Source organism: Stegodyphus dumicola, chromosome 2 (assembly GCF_044657685.1).
Source record: "Stegodyphus dumicola isolate Sdum_Otavi_A_Nest chromosome 2, ASM4465768v1".
NCBI classification, from domain to species: domain Eukaryota; kingdom Metazoa; phylum Arthropoda; class Arachnida; order Araneae; family Eresidae; genus Stegodyphus; species Stegodyphus dumicola.
In genome coordinates this window covers 235,932,652-235,955,175 of record NC_140769.1, presented here as the reverse complement: position 1 = coordinate 235,955,175, position 22,524 = coordinate 235,932,652, and the positions used below count along the sequence as shown (strand labels likewise).

The following is a 22,524-nucleotide window of genomic DNA, read 5'->3' as shown; positions in this document are numbered from 1 at the left end:
ACAAATTATTGCTAGAGTTATACAAACAAGGATGTTGTGGCAATTGCCACCATCACGTCGCAAAGATAAACAGTCAGTGGGAAAGCCTTCCGATGAGACCTCTGGCGATGACTAGTAAAACATTCTCTACTACCGATAACATAGAGCTGTAGTTATGAAGGTGGCAAACGCCACCATTAGGGCAGAAATGGTTTTAAAGCTTACCCCACTGCATTTTAACGGAGTGCACTATATTAATTTGGTGTTCTTTCTTCTCCATTAGGTCACACTCAGCACCTGGCAAATGGTTTTGATGGTAGCAGAGTCACTTTCTCGGACATTGCAACTGCGTTCTACAGTGGTTTGTGGGCCTACGACGGATGGTTAGTGACACGACGTCAGTACAAGACCAATGCCTCCATTTTTTGCTAGTTAATTTGCTCATTCGAAAACGCATACAGAAATAATAGGTAGTTTAGAGAAATGGGAGAATGTATCAGTGGGCTATCAAATTTAACTTCAGTATTTGTATAATATAACTTCAACAAGTCGAAAAGTAGCATAATGTTTTCCTGAAAAGAATGATTAGTTTCAAATATAAGACTTAATATTATTCGATATTCTTCCCACCCTAAAAGTTTACATTTAAACTTATTAAGTAAAATTTGCATTGTCTAAGTGTTATCTAGTCTAAGTACAATAATTTTATTTTTTTGCCCTTATCTAATTATTTTAGTTAATTGCTTTAAAAACTCATTCCGATGTAACTAGAATTAAAAAAGATCTTGTAAGATCTGTCTCTACTTTCCACATCCACTAATTTAGATCCTACAGTGAACCTGGCGAATTCTAGCACAGGCGTGAAATAAATACAAGCACAGAAGAAGAGTGCAAAATAACCCTTTATTAACTCAAACTAAAAAAACAGACAGCACGGACTTCGTGCGTTACAAAAACACCGTTCACTTGCGGCGATAACTAAACGTAGACGAGTATACAAAATCAAATCTGAAAAACAGAACGAGTGCAAGAACGCACTTCAAAATTACTCCTACGAGATGGACTCACAGAGATCTAACCAGCGTGATACTAAACTGATAAGGCCAAAAGGCTTACTCGAGTGACCGCGAAATAACAACGAAACGTGCACTAGGCTAGCGAAACGCGCTCTGAATAAACTGAGATAATCACACGTTTAAATAGCACTTCACTTAACGTTAAAATTTGCATCCTGGCGAGAGAATGTGAGGGGAAGTTTGAGAAGTTGAGAACAGGAAAACTTAAAATAAATTTGTTATGCAAATTAAGAAAAACCTTACAATCTAATAATAAAATTTAGCAAAATTTCAACTTTAGGGTGGCGTTGGGTTATTAGATAGCTCTATCGATTTCGAGGGATGCACTAAACGTAGCTTTCCTTTTTTCAAGAAGTGAAGGTATTGTGCAGTAAAACTAAAGCAGAACAACTAAGGTAAGGTGAGTGCTTGTAAAATAAAACCACTTGTATTTGCTGATTAAAATATTCTGTGAAATCTCTTCATCTAAGAAATTTAGCATTTATTCGTAATTAAAAAAAACCCGCTTTTGGTTAAATTCTTAGCCTATTTAAATATATTTGAAACTAAAACAGAAAAATGATTTTGATGTTAAAGCATATCTAATTTCAATCGACCTCACAGTTGAATGAAATTCAGTATCTTCAAGAAAAAGCTCTGTTTGCGTTTTCGAATGAAGCTCTGCAAAGGATGTACCAGAGTGGCCTCAATGTGGGTGTTTCACACGTGCCAGTTTATTAAATCTTTTTTAGACTTGCAAACTAATACTAGTCTACTGAATACAAAAGTATTTATTTACAAGCACTAATTTGCAACTATCAAATATCTAATTAGTCTTCCCCTTAAAAACCCTCAACAGCTTATTTCAAGATCTTGTGTACAATCTCAGAAGCCGCAGTTTTTCAATATAGCAAAACAAATTGAATATCTTTCCTAAATATTTGAATCATACTAAAAGCGTTATATGCATATTTCAATACTGCCACAATCTGAATTTAAAATTTTTTAATATTAAATACAATAGTTTTGTAAAAGGGGGGAAAGAGAAGTTAAGAAACCTTTTTACATGTACATCCATAATATAAACTTTAAATAATATTAAAATAAAACAGCTGATGCAGAAGAAGAATATTCTACATTTAAATGTAATAATTTAATAACTAGTTAATTGATTTTATAAATTATTTTATATAAATCTGCTTTGAAAGTCAATTCAAGTAGTAATAATTTTAATCAATTCAAGTATTAATTAGTATTAAAATCGAAATATAATTTTATAACAGAAGTAACTGAAACATCTAACCTCAAACAGTCGAAGAGTGAATGTCTTTTACCCAAGCACTTGCACAAAAACATGGCATTTACTTGTATAGTACACTTCATTGCGTGATTAATCGTCTATGAAAGAAATAGTCAATTAGCGGCCCGTAGCTAGCTTAATAGAATTTATTATTACTAATCGAATTTCGTAATTAAGGTATATTTCCGTACTTCTAATCACCTTAGGATTACATTCATATAAAAATTATTTAGAATTAATCACACTGATGTTAAGTAGATAAAAAATTATAACTTTTAAATATTTGGTGTACATTAAAAAAGATAAGTTAGTTAAATAATATTCCGTGCAGTAATGTAAATGTTAAATTTTATTCTTTTATGAATGCTTGATTTTCTGGTTTAAAAATTTTGAACATGTTTCTAAATACAAATTCTAAAGTCTTACTTACGAAATTTATGTTTCAAATTATAAAAACTATTTATTAATAATACCTTCGAAATAAAATCGGTGACGTAATTAATCAAACTAAGTAAGGAATAATTCATAGCTAAGGACACGTAGCCCTCTGGTGCATCTTCTGCATATATATTGTGTATATAGATGAATGTATATTTATTTTATGTTTTCAAATATGTGCTCATTGATTATACAGTAGTTTTTTTTAACTATTTTACTCTGTACTTTGTTGCGATGTAAGTTATGCAACACATTCATAAATTTTATTTATATTTCATTTTAACTGAAATTCCTTTTCGTAAATTTTAATCATATTTCAACAATATATTAATGATATCGTAAAATATTTAATAAACTGAATCCTTAAGTCTAACATATCTAAAGCTGTTTGCTAGCTCTGAATGATGGATTTTAGAATGAGCTGCTCCTTCATATCGAGTCTTAAACATCGCGGATCGAATCTTAGACAGACCTGAAATCAGTCTCTTCATTTTGCATCATTTAAGCGCTAGTAATTTGCTACGTATAGTTTGTAAACTAATAGTCATTGAAATATTCAACAAGCACTGAAAATTAGTAAACTAAATTAAAATATTCTGGAAATTAGTACTTTTCTGCTTTCTGTAAATGGGGATTTTCTAAAATAATTGATTATTAGTACTTTTCAAGCGATCAAACCTTCAGCATATTATTATCATCCTTAATCAGATGCTGCTTTACATTAAACATTCCACCTTTTTGATAAAAATTTCATTATTTAAAAATTATAAATGCATTGGATTCTGTTACAATGATTCTGTATTTTGTCTTCCTTAATAGACAAAACTTTTCCCTTTAAGCTAGGTGCAGGAGGTTTTCCAAATTCAGCATTTTTAATCGATATCATTTTAGGAAAGATGTTCCCCTTAAGTCTATAATCTCTAAATGTATTACATTGCTTGTATACTGGATGGATTTTGCTCTTGTATTTAAAGCTGAGACTAGGATGCAAATCTTCCAATGTATACACGATATCCATGATGTTGATCCATGATGTTGATGTTATCTTATTACTTTGCAAGGCATGTTAATTAGCTAAACAGTAATCTGAAAATCTAACAGCAATCTATAAAATGTTTAAAGAATGATTTATAGAGTATGACTTTCTTTGGGAGCATAAATTAGCATCAAACCCCTAACAGATGTTAAATGAATTAATTATCGCTGTGTATGAAAAATCAGAACTTGATTATAAAATGCATGTCTCTTGATCACATAATCAGCTACCACTTGTGGTGATGCAGCTTAAAGTAACAGTCAAATTCAAACTGTAAAATGTAAACTAGTCAACTCAAGACTACACAGGTAACTTTAACCCTAGGTTGGCTCAGAACTTCAACTAGTATAACAGTTTAAATGAGACAGCCATAACGCAAAGCGGAATAATTTCAATCTTATCCGATTTGGTGAAACTGAGTGGCCTCGACAGGTAGAAACACGTTGTGTTCTTAAAATCCGAAAACCTCAGCTTAAATACTCTCTAACTCATTTACATTTCTGGTGAGGAAATAGAAAGGAGAAATTATAGTAAAGGATGCAACTATAAATAATTTAATTGAAACATTAAATGCTTCAAATTCATTAAATAACCGGGACAAAATGCCTCGTATTTGTATGGGATAACTTTCTTACTAACAAAATACATGCAAGCGTAAGTAGATCCATGAATAAACTTAAATGTAAGTAAATTACGAAACTGAGGAACTGTAATTATAATTCAGATAACAAGAATAGGTGATAATTTCTTATTGAGCAACCAACCGAAGTAACTGAAGGTAACAAAGATGTAATGCGTTCAGAATAATAAGTAAGAAAAAAGTATTCCGAGCCACACATATATGTGCTAATTAATTTTTAGCAGACCTAAATAAATCCAATTGAAGAACAGGATGTAACTGAAAATCAAACAGGTGTGTTTAATCGCATGTCTGTTAAAAAATATTGAGCAAAATAATCATTTTTCGAAAGAATCGACAGTTTTAAGTACAGCATGACTGTTGTTACTAAGTAATTGTATAAACGGTTTAGTAGGTAAACCTGATATTCTTGAATATTATGAATAAAATGAGAGATAGAGTAACATTATCTTGAGTTGTAACGTTTCATAAGTATTTTAGTTGGGATATGTCGCGAAATATCATAATGAGCGTTCTTCCGAATGCTAAATGTCAAAATGGGCGTATTGTTTTGTGCTGGAGTAATTACAACGCCACCATTATTGGCGATGTCTGCATTTGTTGCAGCAAGAGCTGAATGCACGTGTTTAGTACTTTTAGCAAAATTAATTCCAGGACAGGGAGGTGCTGACAGCTTTTGCTAAGGGACCATAGCGTTATGAACAATTCCTAAAAAATGTCATTGATCTCATAGACACTAGCAGCCCTTGGGAATTTCAATATTCAAAAGATACAGGACAATATTATACAGGAGATATTCAAAAATTAAAAATGATACATACTTCTATCCATCAGATAGCTTTATCTGCTGCAGATTCTCGGGAAACATGAAAACTAAGTATTATTGAAGTATAATAGTTCGCAGGGGCCTGAACAGACATTTTATTCACATGAGACATTTTATTTGCATTATCGTTTACATCATGCACCTAAATTCGCTGTTAAATAAAGCATTCAAGAAATGCCTAGAAATTGAACTTCAATATTTCACACTTTTTATTAGTTTATTAGTTTACGTTTTTATTTGAACTTTGGATTAAGTGCCTTTGACATTTTCTGATCATGCTTTCAGATCTCTTTAAAATTGTTCGCTTTGTTATAAATCTAGCTGTAGCCATAATGTAACATGTTAGGCAAAAGTTCAGTTTTCGTTTATTGTAAGTTTATTAGAGATTTCTTCAGACATGAAGGGAATAGTGTGTCACATGCACTTTTCTGAAATAGCAAGATGATTCTCAGTATTTTTTCCGTGAATACTTTTCCTTCTTGATAAAGCAGGATCTATGTTGCTTGACCAACAGAATATTTTACTAATAAACTACTGTCAAATTAAGATAGAATTTTTACCTAATTTTATTTTCCTAATTTTATTTTTCGTTTATTGTAAGTTTATTAGAGATTTCTTCAGACATGAAGGGAATAGTGTGTCACACGCACTTTTCTGAAATAGCAAGATGATTCTCAGTATTTTTTCCGTGAATACTTTTCCTTCTTGATAAAGCAGGATCTATGTTGCTTGACCAACAGAATATTTTACTAATAAACCACTGTCAAATTAAGATAGAATTTTTACCTAATTTTATTTTCCTTTGGTGTATATGTCATCCTTTATACAGAAAATGTAGCGCGTGACAAAGTTGTTTACATTGCTTGGCTTTCAAAAAATGTGCTAATATAACTTAGTATTTTTTGTAAGTGCATAAAGTAAGTTTTGTTTTATTTATACTTAGCCGTGTTAATATTTAACATTGTAATATTCCATATGTATATATACATATTTCTTTCGTACTTTCGCTCCTGTTTAAAAATTCTCCATGATGCTGAAAGTTTTGAAAACATTTACTTTCTTCCGAGTTCAAATAACTTAAGAAAATAGAAGGAAAGAATAGTTTGTTGTAGTCCCAAAAGCTGGTAAATTGGCTTTCACTCAACATTGTCACGTGATTAAGTGAGATATCAGGTTAAGCTGAGAAATTTCTTTGCTGAATGCACAAAATGGCCTTTTTACGCTGTTCATTTTGTTTTGGGTTCTTGAGAATTACATGTTTTTTTGTTCATAAGCTAATTACATCTCTTTGCCTAACGAACAAGATAGTAATATACAAATTTTGTGAAACAAAGACAGTAGTTTCATAGATTTGTCTTTTGAAGTTTCCAAACTCTTTTCCAAAAAGCAAGATAAAATGAAAAGAATACTGAAAAAGCAGTTTTATTTTTCCAGAAATCTGAATATTTGCCGTCATCAGAAATCGTAGAAATCTATAACTTTTCTTATTTTCATAACTTCATACTGATCTAGTTATAAAATTTCCAGAATATTTCTTTTATATTTTTATTTTGCTTCTGTTAGCCCATAATTTGCGTTCCTTCATTTAAAGGAAACTCTTTTAAAATAGCCCTGTTACCAAAGAAACTGATAGAAATTATATTAATATTAACAACAGATCTATTTTGATAAAAATGCTTCTATTAAAGTTCTAATCAATATCATAGCATTTTTAAATTTTTCAATGCAATTTAATACAATGTACTCGTTCTTCAGTTCTGTACTTACGAAAATCATTTTTGAGCTGTAAAATTTTAAAGCAAGGAAGAAAGATGTTGTGTGATTTCAAGATATTCTCTAATTGCTGAAAGTACTTCTAGCAAAAATTCTTATTACGTTATAATTGAGACAGAAATATTTGAAAAGCATAAAATTGAAATGTCCGGGAAAATTTTCATGTGTGGATTCGTTGTTTCCAAAAATTGGATGAGAATATTGATTTAACTTATTAAAGAAACCTGAAAAATGGGCGTTTAGGTGTTTGGCAAATATTTGAAATAAATTGTTTTTTTAATGTGAAAATATATTACACTTTCATATTTATTGAATATCATTTCGTACGTTTTATATATTAAAGAAAGTTAAAACTTATAGCTAATAATTTAGAAGTTAAAGAATGTTTGCTTTGATTCAAACCTGAGCAAAGAAATATTATATACGTTTTAATTATTAAAAAAGAGTAAACCTTGGTCAATTTATCAAAAAATGAAATACGAACGAATCTTGCATGATAGTTAAAATGTATATTTATTTAACTATAAAAACCGGTTGCGCTGTAGTTATTTCGATACTGTGATAAGTTTCACACTTAAACATAGAAAAAGAAATTTTGTGATCGCATGCTAATTGAATGAAATGCATTTAAAATTGACTTTTGCAAATGTATGTATTACTGATCATGTAATCTACATTTTAATCAGTGCTCTGGTAATTACAAGGATAAAAATTAGTTTAGACAAAAATGTCGTTAATGATATCATTAGCTTCTGAAACTGTCAAATTAGATTCTGATGAAACCAGTTTATATTTTTAACAGAAAACAGAACTAAGTAATATACTAATTCAATTTTCCATTAAAAAAAAAAAGGTTGTTCATTGCTTATGCATAACAGGAAACGAAAATAAAAACGAAAAGAAATAAAAATGTTGTAAAACTGTTACTTTATTTTATATACAGTACCTTTAAAAGAAAGAAATGATATTTACTGTTGTAATATTATAAAATCATTCAGAAATTTTATCTAGATTTTAGAAAATTTTAAGCGATGCGAAAGTTGCCTGTTTATAAACATTATTTATAAACATTGAAAGCTACTGAAAATATAAGAATGTATGAAGACTGAAAAATATGATGAATTTACTAGAAATGAACCTGGAAAATGAATTGATTCAGGAAGCAAATAAAATTTAGCTGCAGAAATTACCATAATCTAAATAAACATGCAATACTATATTTCTTTAAGTAATTAGTAAGTCTTTTCTTCTTCATCTCAGAGGGCAAAAATGCGAAGAACAGAAATGTGCTGAAGTGAGATTATTCTTCTAGAAGAATCATCTAGAAATTCCGTCTGAAAGCAAATTCCCCCCCCTGTTATATGAGATGGACGATTAATAGCAATTCTTCTTTGATTTGTTACAAAATTGCTCGCATCTTAAAGAAGTTTAATTTTGACATTCTTTCCATGCTCATAAAATTCTTAATTGAAATTTTTAAAAATATATATGACCTTCTGAAATATCCCAGAGCCCTTTATTAGTGTGACTGACTTATACATTTGTCAAACAAGGTGAATTGTGAAATTTTGAATCAATAGCAGAAAATTTGATATTCGGGGAAACAAAATTCAAAATGATCCACTGCACACCATAGCTAGTTGAGAAACGCAAAGTATAAAATTGCTGGTTACGCTTTCCAACTTTTTGCTGCCAAAGTTATTCAAAAGGCTTCTTCATTTGGCAAAGTACTTTTTCTGATGGTTTTCCACGTACATACTTTCTGTTTAAATGATTAAAATTCTAATTCCCCTATTAACGTTTTGCCTATAAAGACTTTTATCCCCCAAGTTGCTTCTTTTTCATTTTCATATAAGTTGACAGTATCAAGTGTTGAATTTCCTAGGATTTTCTAGAAACTTTTCGATGGTTTTTCTTTATTCGCAAAGAAGCATATGTTCCTGTTCATCTTGTTTTCTCACTTAGTGTTGAAGGAGAAGGTATTGATTTGATCTTCATAATTGTGGTATTTCAAGTTTACTTACGGTACATTAATTTCGACTGCTATTTTTTCGCTTTTGGACAGTGACAGTATTTTAAATTTTTCAGATTTTTAGATAATAACTAATTTCTGAATACGTCTCATCTAATTAATATGAATGATAAATCTCATAGTGGAAAATATTTAACTTTTATGTTCTATGTTATAAATCTGGAAAATATTTTCGCATTTTTAAAGTTGTGACGTCTTTGTATAAAAAGAGATATATCTTGAATTATGATTCTTTATTCTTAATCAGTGTTATTGTATACAGTCTCATCGCGTCTTCAAAGATTAGACATAAAATTTTATCATTAAAACTAAGTGGAAAATATAAATTAAATTAAATTTAATATAAAAAATAATTTAAATGTAAAATAAAATTACTTTATTATGAAAGAAATGGTAAATGATATAAATAAAAATCTATCATTTTTTGTTGCGAATAAAAGCTGGCTTTAAAAATACAGTTATCAAATACTTGCTTAAACAGCATTTTTATCTAAAAATTGCAACTAAGCTATTTAACTATATTTTATTTCTCCTCACATTAGTAATTTTTAACACAGGCATACTTAAGGGGAAAAAGAGAATAACTTCTTTGGATTAAGAGAAGTAACAAACACATTTGAATGCTGCAAACTGATTTCAAATAATAACCGATAATGTAAATACTAAGATGAATAATTAAATTATTAAATTAAAGACAAAGCTGAAAATGTTTTATACACATTTGGGCTAATTTTAAGTCCTTAATGCAATAAAATGGTAACATTTTGATGTGATTAATATCAGTATGGAGATATGTTTTGTTGAGGACACGTTCAATCAACAGGAATGAGATTGCCAAATGGAAAAATTGTCAAATTTGAGAAAAAAAAAAAAAAAAATAGGGAATATATCAGTCGTAGTAGATATTTTATTGTAGACTGGCGACCTTTGTGTTCATTACAGAAACGTAATATATTTAGTAGGGGGTGTTTAGCAGTCCTGTCGAAGTATTGATAATTTTCCTTACCGCATGATATGATTATCTAATCCATTATAGTTCTCAACTTACGTAAATCATCGTGATATAGGGAACAAAATCTGTTACGGTTATTTAGCAGCACAGGTTAAAAGATTAACCAACAACCTCTTCTCCACGCTAAAATAGCGTGGAGATGAAATGGGAAAAGGGGGGGCAAGTGAATGGATGTTATTTTCATGCTGTATTATTTTTTATGCAGGAACAACCTCAATTATGTGACGGAAGAACTCAAGAATCCATACGTGTAAGTATCCTTATCATTTCAAAAAAAGTTCTACATTAAGATAATATTACGCTAAGTTGCTTATTACAGTTAAACTTAAGTGTAAAATATGCATAAATAATTAACTTCAATTATGTCACTATATTTATTTTAGTAATTAAAGGAATTATTTCTAATTTGATGTAAATACAATTCTACACACTGCTTCAGCTGAAGAAGTACATTATAGTAGGGTCAGTCCATAAGTTCGTTCGCATTAAGAGTATGCGTTGGAATTCACTATGACGCATTTACTAAAACAATACAATTTTGAACCTGTTGAAACTTGTCATCGTTTGACTAACATATTATTCAGTTTATCACCAACTTTCGTAAATATCGAATGCATTTTAATACCCATAGAAGATGAATATAGATAATCAGTACAAACGTGCTGTGCTACATTTTTTTATTTTCGTGTGGTGAATCTGCTAGGTTTGCAGTGATAAAAATTAATAGTGTACATGGTGAACACACTATTAGTGTAAGCGTAAGGGCTGCCCAGAAGTGGTTTAAAAAATTTTAAGTTGGAAAAACAGCATTGATGATGAACCACGTTCAGGACGTTTTGAACTGTTAGAACCAAATCAAACGATTAACCCAGAAGTTTATAGTGAACAACTTTGCCGTCTAAACTCAGAATTGATCAAAAAACGCCCACGATTGGTGAATATCAAGAAAGTGTTGTTTCATCATGATAACGCTAGACCGCATACGGCTCGAACAAAGCTGTAAAAAATTAGTGAATTTAATTGGGAGCTTTTGCTATATCCCGCTTACTCCCCAGATAATCTTCCAAGTGATTTTCACTTATTTTGTGCCTTACAAAAGTTTTTTTTTAAATTAAATTCTAAACAGGATGTACACAATGAACTTTCAAGCTTTTTTGCATCAAAACCAGAGTCTTTCTACAGCAATATCATAAAAAAGCTGCCTGTAAGATGGCAAGACATTGTAGATGATGGAGGAAAATATATAATTGATTAAAATGTTAAATTGCGTTTTTTTATATTATTTAAAAATTTACCAAAAAAATGCGCACGAATTTATGGACTGAATATTTATATGCTTCCTTACTATTGCAAGTAATTTCGCAGTAGTTTCTATGATAATAATTCTTGCATGTAATAAGAACAGTTATGATTAATTTTTTTACAAAGTGGTATTGTCTGTAACTGGCGTTATTAAACTGCCTTGTATAATTAACACATACTGTATACTATTTTGTATTACAGTTCTCAATATTTTCTATACACAAAAGCAGTAATTATGAAATATTAAATTAGTCTCTTATGTTTTTAAAACATATTTCAAAATAATTGAACCTAAGTACGTCATCTTCCTAATAATTAATTAACTGCCTTTAAATTCTTTCAACAAATTGTAAAATTGCCTGTATTTATTTCCTATATCTCTTATGATAACGTTCTTTCAATTAACAAAGCTTTCATTCAGCATCATATGCTGATGAAAAACTTAAAAAATTTAAAATTAGGAATGAATAAATTTTAAATGCACCGTATTAAATATTTCCTACTTTAAAAATTAATGCGATTATGACAGAATAAGTAGTGGAAGAACGGTGGAAGTCCTATGGGAATAGATAAAAAAATGTTCTCATTTTAAAGTTTTTTTAATTGTTTTAAATATAATGTTTCCATTGAAAGATATTTTTCAGTGCGATGGAGAACTAAGATTAAGAACTAATATGATAGAACTTATTCTACGTACTTATTATGTTTAAATTATTAAGAAAAAATACAAATATTTACGTTCTTTTAAGATTGTGTGTTAGATTCATTCACCGAGCATGTTTTTTTTAATTCTTTTTCACTGCTCCAGAACGCTCTTTTTTCTAGTTTTTCTACAGTTTTTAAATTATTTAAATCCATTAAAATATGATTTGTTTCATAGGATATAACTATATATAATCAGTATAATAATCTGCAGTGTATAATCAGCATTTCTAACGTATCACACTTCTAGAAAGTTTCTAACTGTAAAATAAATGCAAGAAGGGAAATTACCTAACTGATTTCCAGTTCTTTTGTAAGTTTAATTATTTTAAGCATATTGGGATGATATGCATAAGATTCTTAAGATATTTTAAGGATGTTATGTCCATTAATTTAACAGCATTGTAATGACAAGGTTTGGGTATGAAATTCCAAATTTATTGGAAATGGATATTAAAGGAGTAATAATCGACAAAAATATGATTTTGTTGTTTAATTTAATTTCTGGAGTAGTAATATTTCAATAGAAGAATAATTGCATTCTACAGTATTACTAGAAACTTTATTAATACTAATCCTTGCATATGAAAAATGTTTAAAATTTGAATTTTTGAAATACTTTATTTTTGATCTAAATGTTAAAAACATTTACTACTAATATACTCCTTAGTAAATACTTTCCTGTTTAAAAGATAAACAGCAATCAAAGTATGCAAATAATTTTGTTTAAGCGCATTTTAACCTTTTCGTTTCGATTTTATTGAAACTTTTATTGATTTCATACAGTAAATTATAAGAAACCGCAACAATATATGTGTATAGTATATTTGTTTAGTTATATGCTCTCATTTTTACCCTCCTCAATTCTCTTCTTTTTATGAGAGCCAAAATGTCATCCTCTCCTATAGTATTTTTATTGAAACAGTATGTTCCAAACAGTATATCACATTGGAAATTGAAAACATTTCATTTTAATATTCTGAAAAATGTAGATGTAAATTAAATTTTACTTATTCACTATATTTACTTATTAAATATATGTTATTTAACGAAATTTTATTTTTAGCATGTCCTATTTTTCTATAAATAATTTAATGTTAATTCCATTATACTTTCACATGATGCTTGTTGCCATATTTTTAACATAAACATAAATGCTTTTCATTATTAAAGTGAGTATAACTATATTTTATTAATTAGATGAAATATTCAAAATTAAAGTCATTCTTCTCAAAGTAATGATATGATTATAATATCATAATTAAATATTGAACTTGTTGCTGATATTTATTAAGTATTGCTGATTTTTGCTGTTTGAATTTGTTGCTTTTTTATTTAGAATGCTTGATATCTTCACAGAATATGTTATGAAATATTTTATTCATAAATTGTAGTTATTGAGTTGATTAAAACCTGTCTATTAATTACATATTAGCTAAATTACATATGAAGGCAACAGTAAAATTTGCTTAAATAATATTGACTGAATGAAGCATTTTTCGAAACTAAGGACAATACTCATTCTTTACTTTAATATTATTCATAATTATGCGAGATTTATATTGCGTCTGTATTGACTGAGAAAGCGTACAAATGCTAATTAAAGAACATTTTACTTTGAAAATGCCTATAATCCTTTATTTCTTCTTGCCAGATTACAAACAACCTTACAAGAAAAATCGAATGAGACAAAAAAAAGTGTCTCTTATTCCATTCTTATTGTAAGGTTATTTATCCAAAGAAACCTCAGTAAAGTTTTGGGATTTTTTATATTTATACATATTTGAAAAAGAATGAAAACTGAAAAGTTAAAATGCATCCCGATGCAGTGATATGTCTGGATTTCAATAGCATTCGTTTCCATGGGGTAGAATACTTCCATTCCAAATTTCAGGTTCCCGAGGGAATATTTGAGGCAGATAAAGTATCGACATAAAGACGAATTGCACAGAACATCGACATGTCGAAAATAGGTTTTTCATATTCCAGTGGATCTGAAACCAGAGGGTAAAGATCCTTGAAAAAAATGGAGTTGAATATTTTCGCGATCTCACCCCTTACTAGTGTATCGAAGGGTAAGTAAAAATTAATTTAGCTTGAGAATGACTAATCAAAATTGTACTTCAAATATAGTTTCCAGTTCTACCAACAGCGATATTTAACATACTTAAGATTATCAAAATGTAAAGGCTTTCAGTTTGTGGGAAGCGAACACTATGGAGTAAAATAGCATTTATTATATATATATAATATATATAAAGCTATTTTTCAGTAATTTAACGAACAGAGATCTACAACTCGAACTAAATAAAAAGAGTAAATGCTGGAATATTATTACTTATAAATAAATATTTGTACAATGTTTCTTCTATGTTTGTACACTAGAAAATAGCAATGCAAAGTAGATGAAATATGTCAAATAGCTGTTGTTTAACAAATAATAATGCTTTATACAGTTTGTTTTATCTTTAATCAACAGCTATCACGAGTACGTAAAATATCTAGTAGTCGAAAGAAACATTCAGAAGATTAAGGGGTGTTGGAACAAAAAAAACTTCAAAAAATGGGATTTTGGATTTTTGCATCTTCAAATTCTCTACACTTTTATCTTTCTAAAAATACCATTCTTTAATCCCTATGAAAATTAGAACTGTAAAAAATCTAGTTTTAATTTGTCATCGAATGCTTTGGTAAATGAGAATTTGTACATTAAAAACGCGTTTTTCTCCAAACGTGATTTTTTTATACTCGATGCACCTTTTCTCAGGAACTACTGCTCACATGTATCTAAAATTTTTATGGATATTTATTAGGTTTCCTAATATTTACTGAAATGAGCTTTTTGTGATAAACTAAGGAAATAAAATTTAAAACAAAAATTTTTGTGTGAAAAAATGCTAAATTTTACTATGCTTAACAAAATATTCTGTAAATTACAAAATGTTTCAGAAGCTCATTTCAGTATAATCAAATAGGTATACGTTAATTACACAAGAAATTTCATGCGTATATCTACAGTAGATTATGAGAAAAGGTACACCGAAAATGGCCAATTTAACATTGTCGCTATAGGAGTTTCTAACACACCTTAAACAATAATGAAGCATTCCATCCTTTAATGACAACTGGTTTATGATAAAAAAAATTGTGAATTTGGCTCTAGAGTAGTCAAACATCGTAACAAAACTTGCTGCATAAAGTTCTGAATTCACTGGATCAATAATGTTTTCTTGAATCGTAGTAATTCATGAATAATCCTATGTATAAAAAGTTAGAACACGTTTTCAAGTCTATTACCCGGTTTACCGGTTTACCCTATTACCCGGTTTTTTCTATATTAATTACCTCTAGTGCATATTAAGCTGCAAGCGAATTTTTGAAATTTTCATCCTGTCTCTTAAGAAGTACTCATTGAAGTAAATTTCCAAACATATATACTCTCGCTTAAAGATTCTACCTTTTACCATATTTTCAGTTTCTACTAATCGACATGAAACACTATGTATAAAAGACTACAGTTTGTCATGTATCAGTTCTTAGAAAGGTTTTTATTTCTTGGTATATATCACAGAATTCAATTCGAGACTACACTTAACTTTGTTTCTGCTAAAGGACTATATCAGTCCATACAGCATTATGCTAGAACAAGTTCTCTAATTATTGTAATGCATTCCAATATAAAGAGAGATTTGTGAAGATATAAATGTTAGATAATTATCTAAAATAGCATGTGTCTATCCTTCTATTAAGTGCCTGTATTGGGATGTCCATTACAAATGACCTCTCCATTTCGAAATTAACAAAAAGCTAGTATATCTGCATCTATTTTATATACAATTAACAACAAGGCTTCTTAATCCTGTATTTAGTACTATACGGGAATTACATTGGTAGTAAATGGTGTATACGAGTATACGAGCCAGTTTCCCTTAGAAAGTCCTCCACGAAAGGCATCCCTCCCCTTAGGCAGATAGCCCTAGTGTGCTTTGCCATAATTAAATACACCAACACCATTGGTAGTAAATGAAATTAAATGACTAATAATGCCCCGCCTTAAAAATTAGTTGATTTTCTTCTTTAGTTAATTCGTATGTGTTTTTAAATAAATTCCGTCTGTTAAAAAGTAATATTAATGTAAAGTTATTATTAAAGAACAGTCATTAAAAAGTAATATATTTTTCGAAATCTTAATCTTTCCTTTCATGTTAATTTTTCATGGACATCCATTTTAATATACCTAAATCAAATCGACATAATTATATAATTCAAATTTTAAAATAAATTTATGAATCCTACAGTAACAACTATAATGCTGCTTTGATTAAACAAATTGTGCATATTTTCACTTCTCGGACTTCTGAAAATATTCCTTTAAGATTTCTAATAAACTCAATTCTGTTTTAACTCTTTTAAATATTTTGAATTTTATTTCTTAGAGACTGTAACTGAAAGAAAAGTGATTTCTCAAATTTCTATACCTTGCTAATTATTAAAATTCTCCTTAAAATGAAAACCTTTTCAAAATGAAAGCTAAACTTCTAAATGTTCCTTTTAAAGCTCTTTTTCAAATTCATTTCAACACCATTACCTTTCAATACCTTCCGAACTGACCACCTATAAAATCAAATCTATAGAATAATTGTGATTATATAAAAGACATTTTTTGTTTCCCAATTTACTTTCTTTATTTTTTAATGTTTAGTTTTAACAAGTTAATACTCTAAAAGTAAGCTAGCAGTTCTGTGTTAAGACTGTTTTCAAGGGTTATAGAAGAAACTCCTCCCCTTTTTATTTTTCCTAACACACAGACAAGTCTGTAATGATGTCTAAGATTTTTTTCTTGTGTGCATTTTATTGATATGAAAATTTTGTTACTGTATCATATCTAGCATAGCTGTTTGAGAATGATAAGCTACAAATAACTAACAGAAATCCTTATATATTATGTACTTATCAAAAGGAGCCCATGTTTCTTAAACAGATTAAGAAACATGTAATCACTCCTATTCTAAGGTTTTGAAAAGAGATATTCTAACTACATCAAAAACTATCTTCTATCAATAACGTGTAATTAGCTTTTACTTGACGCTAAAAATAGCAGTTTTCAGAAACCTACCAAATTTTCAGAGAACTCCAGTTTAAAAGTATTAATCAGATTACACTCCAAAGAAAACTGAAAAAATAACTCATATAAATTTGCATACTCGTCTAATTGTTTAGACAGAAATATAAAATGTACCGAAAAGCCTAATATTTTAGTAACTGATGAAATACGAAAAATAAATGTAAAATTTTAGAAGTGAGCAACACTTTAAAAAGAAGAATAAAAATAATTAAACAAAATGATAATAGAAATAAATAAATAAATATGCAGAAAAACGTACAAATTCAAAGTTATAATTTAATAAACGGGCTTTTTTCTCTTGATAAAAGCATAAATCTGGCGACGATAGTTCATGTCTTTTTTTTTTAATTCTGAAAATATTTCGAGGAAAGAAATATTTTATTCTTTACGTTTCTTTTTTCCACTCGCGAAGTGTCTAAGAGCATGATTTTCTGAATCTCATTGCCTAAAGTGATCCAAACATGTTAACATGTTAATTGGACAAGCTTGTCCATTTTCTGCATAATCTTACATTTTAAACATTCAGAGAAAACTGCATTTTGATAATATCGTGTATTTTCTTCCATACCGAAGAATTCATTGCTGACAAAGCGTTTAAAAATTTCTCATATGTACCTAAGGTACTGTTTTTGCATCTGTGTTTATTTAAGGAAGTATTCTGAAAGACAATGCGAGTCTGTGCGGCCGTTTGATATCATTCCACGCAAAACCACGTAGAATATTCTTGGGAATACATTTTGTTCCTTTCTCTCTCTAGATTGGTATATATTTAGAATCTCTCTCCACAAAGCAGATTCAATTACAATCTGTAGCTTCATTATGATGTTCTCTAAATAATTTTAAAACTTCATATTATGCAGGAGAAGTTAAGGAACATAAATCATGGGCGTCCTCAAGTACCGGCTTCATTAATATACCATAATCTGTCAGTGAATTTTTTTATGTAGGATTTGTAGGATATTATGTAGGATATGAATAAAATCTCAACAAGCTTTTATTTTATTTCATTTCACATCGACTGGATAACTTGTCTACTAAAAGTACATACCAGCCTGAACAGTCCAATCGAAAAATTGTCTAAGTATTCTCTATGCAGATAATGTCCTCTGGGAATAGTTCTTCATATAAAAATGGACAGCATGTAGCAAGCTCCATGCAAACTAATGCGTTTTCATCACCTGTTTTCTTTCCCTGTTAAAGCGATGAAAATGTCTTCTGATGTGGGTATGGCCTGTGGATGGCCATGCCCTGAATGATGAAGTACTGTTTCTCTCTCTCCCTCCCCCTCTTTCTCGACTATTCCTAGAGTCTAAAAAGGATAGCTTGGGATATATCCTTGGATAATTGAATTCTGTTTAGTTACCATTCTTCTAATCCTCCGGCATATTTCAACAGGATTTAAACGCTTATTGCATGATTTACTCAAATATGCAACAATCAAAACTTACTATCATTGAGAATATATTTATAATAATAATTACCTATACTTTGATCCAACATTTCCATTCTCCATTCTTCTAATGCATTTCTAATTTCCTTATTCAAACATAAGCAGTAATTTTTATATACCAACTAGGTAAAGCATTCTAAACATAGAGTTTCTAAAAATAATATGCAATACCTTGTGTTAAAATTCTAATTTTCTTTTTTCCCCAAGTTTTCCTTAATCTTTCACTCCAGTGCGTTTTACTGTCCCTTATCTTTAATATCAGAATTGATTTGAAATAAAATTAGTGGTTATACTTTACTTACAAAACTTTCTTTACAATCTTCTCTTAAGTAATATATGTAAATTTATAGAAATTTAATGACGCATTTAGTATTTTTGTGCATTTCAGTGTACATTGTTTATATATTGTATTATGTCTGTAAATTCATTATTTTTCATAAATGCGTTCTTTAAAACTTCACAGATAAATAGATATATTTTTATTTGCCTGTTTCTATTTTCTTGTAGATGATCGACTGCAGTTCTTTATATTTTTTTATTTTCATGTATGTGTACTTTACAGGAATTTAAAGCTTAAACTCGGGTTAAAAATCTAAAAGTTGTTAAAAAATCTATTTTTTAAGAATAATTTACATTTTAATATGTATAGAATTTGAATATTCACTAAAACCAATGTTTTGTGACCAGTTATGTCTATGTCTTGCATCTTTGTGTGTGTGTGTGTGATTGTTAAAAGAAATGAAAAAAAATTGTTAAAACGTCAAATAAGAATAGAAAATCGAGATGAAGTAGATAAAATAATTAAAAGCTTTAGTTGCTGTATTGAAGCTAAAATAACAAGTTAGATTTTATACAAGATTTCAAATAACTGAAAATAACACTCTGTTCTTTCTATTTCATAAACCACTGCAGGAATTGCATCTAATCATCCCTGAAATCTTCCGATAGAGGAAAAGAATGCGATTCATGAATTTAAGCTAGAATGGTTCCAAAACTGCAAAACAGCTAATATTTTTATGCCTTTGTTCGTTAAGGAAGTAATGACCTACAAAGCGAAGGTAAAAGGTGGTATTGGCTAGTTATTTATTCATTCCTCCTGACTGAAAAAAGTCCAGTAAAGAACTAAAGTCGTTTCTGTGAGTGGTGGAAGCAGTTGCTCGTATTTTAGGGTTAAGGAATTTAACAGACTTCAAGCGAACACGGCTCGCAGTACCCATCATGCTGTCGTCAAACTAGTAAAACAAATCTGTGGAACAGTGATAGTAACAGTGCGTGACCGAAAATAGTAATAAACTAGACAAGAGCCATTGCAATTCTGCTGCTTTTCATGAAGAAGCCTCAGCGGAGTATTGGTTGGGACAAAGGCTTCAGACAAAGTTCTGCCATATTATTGTTAATATGCAAACAAATGACACCAGTTAGGTTCCACTTAATGCAGAAGATAAGATGACAGGGCAGATGACACCATTCGCAATATGAATTCAGTAAAAAATCCATGTGGCTGGCATTATTTCCACGGAGAAATCTACCCAGTGATGAAGTTTCATCACTGTGAACGGTAAAATTAACAAACGAAACCATAGATACTAATGCACATGAATTCATCACGCCGAAACTACTGGTGAGACCAAGATCATCAGATGGAACGTCTTCTACCAATCATATCGACGATCTTGCTTTGTTCTTCGACCGTATTGCGCTGTTTTATCTGGAATGAAAATACAACATGCCAAAAGTAATCCATTCACAGAAACATTTCTAATCTTTTAAAATAATAATTAAGTCAAATATCTAACTACCCCATTCCTGTAATCTTTTAAAATAATAATTAAGTCAAATATCTAACTACCCCATTGCATTTTTTCATGTTAAGTTAGGTTACTTGTATGTGGCAAAGTACACGAAGGCTATCTATCTAAGGGAAAGGATGCCTTCGTGGAGGACTTTTAAGGCAAAATGGCTCGTATTCAAATTACACATGGAGGAAACGGCCGGTCCGTTTGCCTGTGTTGGGTTCCGGGACGAAATTTTGGTATTCAACGAATCTTGGCCGCCGGTGGAGCTTGCATTTTTCGAAAATTTTAGCTTAAATTCGTTTTTTACATGGCTCTTTTCCCATTTAAGAGTTTCGAGCAAGATGCAAGATTGTGACCAAGATTCTCATATTCCTCAGCAATTAGTGCTATCTACCCATTACCGATATCCAAAATTTAATTTGAATTCCTGCAGTGATTTATAGATTAGAAAGGTGTTCCAAACTTCTAAATTACTCTGCACTTCCATTCATAATATTTAACAAAACTGCTAATGCTATAAAGATGTATATTGATATTTTGTCCAAACAATTCATTTAAGCATTCATAATAAGCTCCAGTTCATCTGCGAATCTTCTCTATGCTCCATTTTATTATAAAAACGAACTGCTTAGACTTTTAACTTTCGTCATATACTGTACATTTCGTCATATACTACGTCATATACTGTTATGAATATTTTTAAAAAGCCACAAAGAAAGATAATAGATGCAAGTAGCATCGAGAGGTTTGGGAATTACTTGATGAATATTTCTGTTTGTAAAACAAAATTAAACCTTTTTTAAATCTAAAGGAATCTAAGTCATTAACAAGGAATTTAAAGATGCTGATAAAAACAGACCTGTAAATCGAAAATACTTTGTACGAGTAAAAAATGCATATATACAAAAACAAATTAAAGCATATTTCGAACAGAAATTAAACTTTCTATTTTGTATATGCAAATAGTCTACATACTATAGTTAAGGCATACTAATATGCAAATATTTCATGTATAACTTCAGATAGCTCTTCTTCAGAGAGATGAACCAATTATATTTTTTCTATGACAGAATAAAGAAAGTAATAGCTAGGAGAGGTTCGGAAATCATAGTATTTATTTTTAAATAACTTCCATTTTTGTAGAACGAAATGGCAACAAAAAATAATCTGATTATAAATATTTATGGTCTTGATCTCGAAATTCTGCATTAGAATTATTAAAGAATCTCATCAGTTTACTAAGAACTATTAAGAAATCTCACTTCGAAGAAAAAAAAACTTTCTGAGGTAAAGGTTAATAATGTAAATGGATAACGCGCATCATTTTAGCCAAAGAAAAATGCATAATACAATATTTCAGTTACTTAGAAACAGTTTAATGGAAGATCGGTGATGATCTATAAGAATCGCCTGTTTTCTATCTTAAGCATGATATTTGAACTGGATTTGTGAAAAATTCGAAACTTTAGATATTTCAGCATGCAGTCCACCTTAAAAATCTAAATCAGCTTAATGATTTTTTAGCATTTATTTTTACATTATTTTTTATGAAGTATTTCTTAAGCATCACCATACTTCTAAAATTTGAAAAACATTTTGTGTAGACAATTTACATTTAAAAGAAAATCAATATATTCTTATATTTTGTCGTATATGCAACTAAAGCAAAATTATTCTTGATATACATGGTCAATAAAGATAGTGTAAGATTTTTTTCTTATGGAAACTGAGGAAACAAAAGCTTATTCATTTTGGCGGGAAAGGGAGAGATAAAATATTTCATAATAGAAAAGGATTGCTACGAATTTTCAGGGTAAGAAATGATTTTTAGCATTATTTTACAACAAAAAGTCTGTACTTGGAACATTTCATTTATGCTTTATATGTAACTTCGAGGAAACATACAGACTGATGCATAAAAGAATGAAAATCTTAAAGAAAATAATATCAGTACTCGTAATCCCTTAATATCTTCACAAGAAAACTTTAAATCAAGTTTTTCTAAATCGCTTTCTGTCTAATTCTGGAAAGAAATCCAGACTATCTAAAGGAGATAAA

The 22,524-nt window shown here is 29.5% G+C and overlaps 1 protein-coding gene across 3 annotated transcripts in view; it reads left to right on the top strand.

Moving 5' to 3' along the window:
• sbm (L-type amino acid transporter sobremesa) overlaps positions 1–22,524 on the top strand; it is a 180,723-nt gene that overhangs the window by 134,004 nt on the left and 24,195 nt on the right. For all 3 annotated transcript variants that reach the window (XM_085811910.1, XM_085811911.1, XM_035353826.2), the window contains 2 exons: positions 263–362; positions 10,297–10,341. In XM_085811910.1, the coding sequence (XP_085668036.1) occupies positions 263–362; positions 10,297–10,341 (145 nt within the window). The remainder of the gene's footprint in view (positions 1–262; positions 363–10,296; positions 10,342–22,524) is intronic.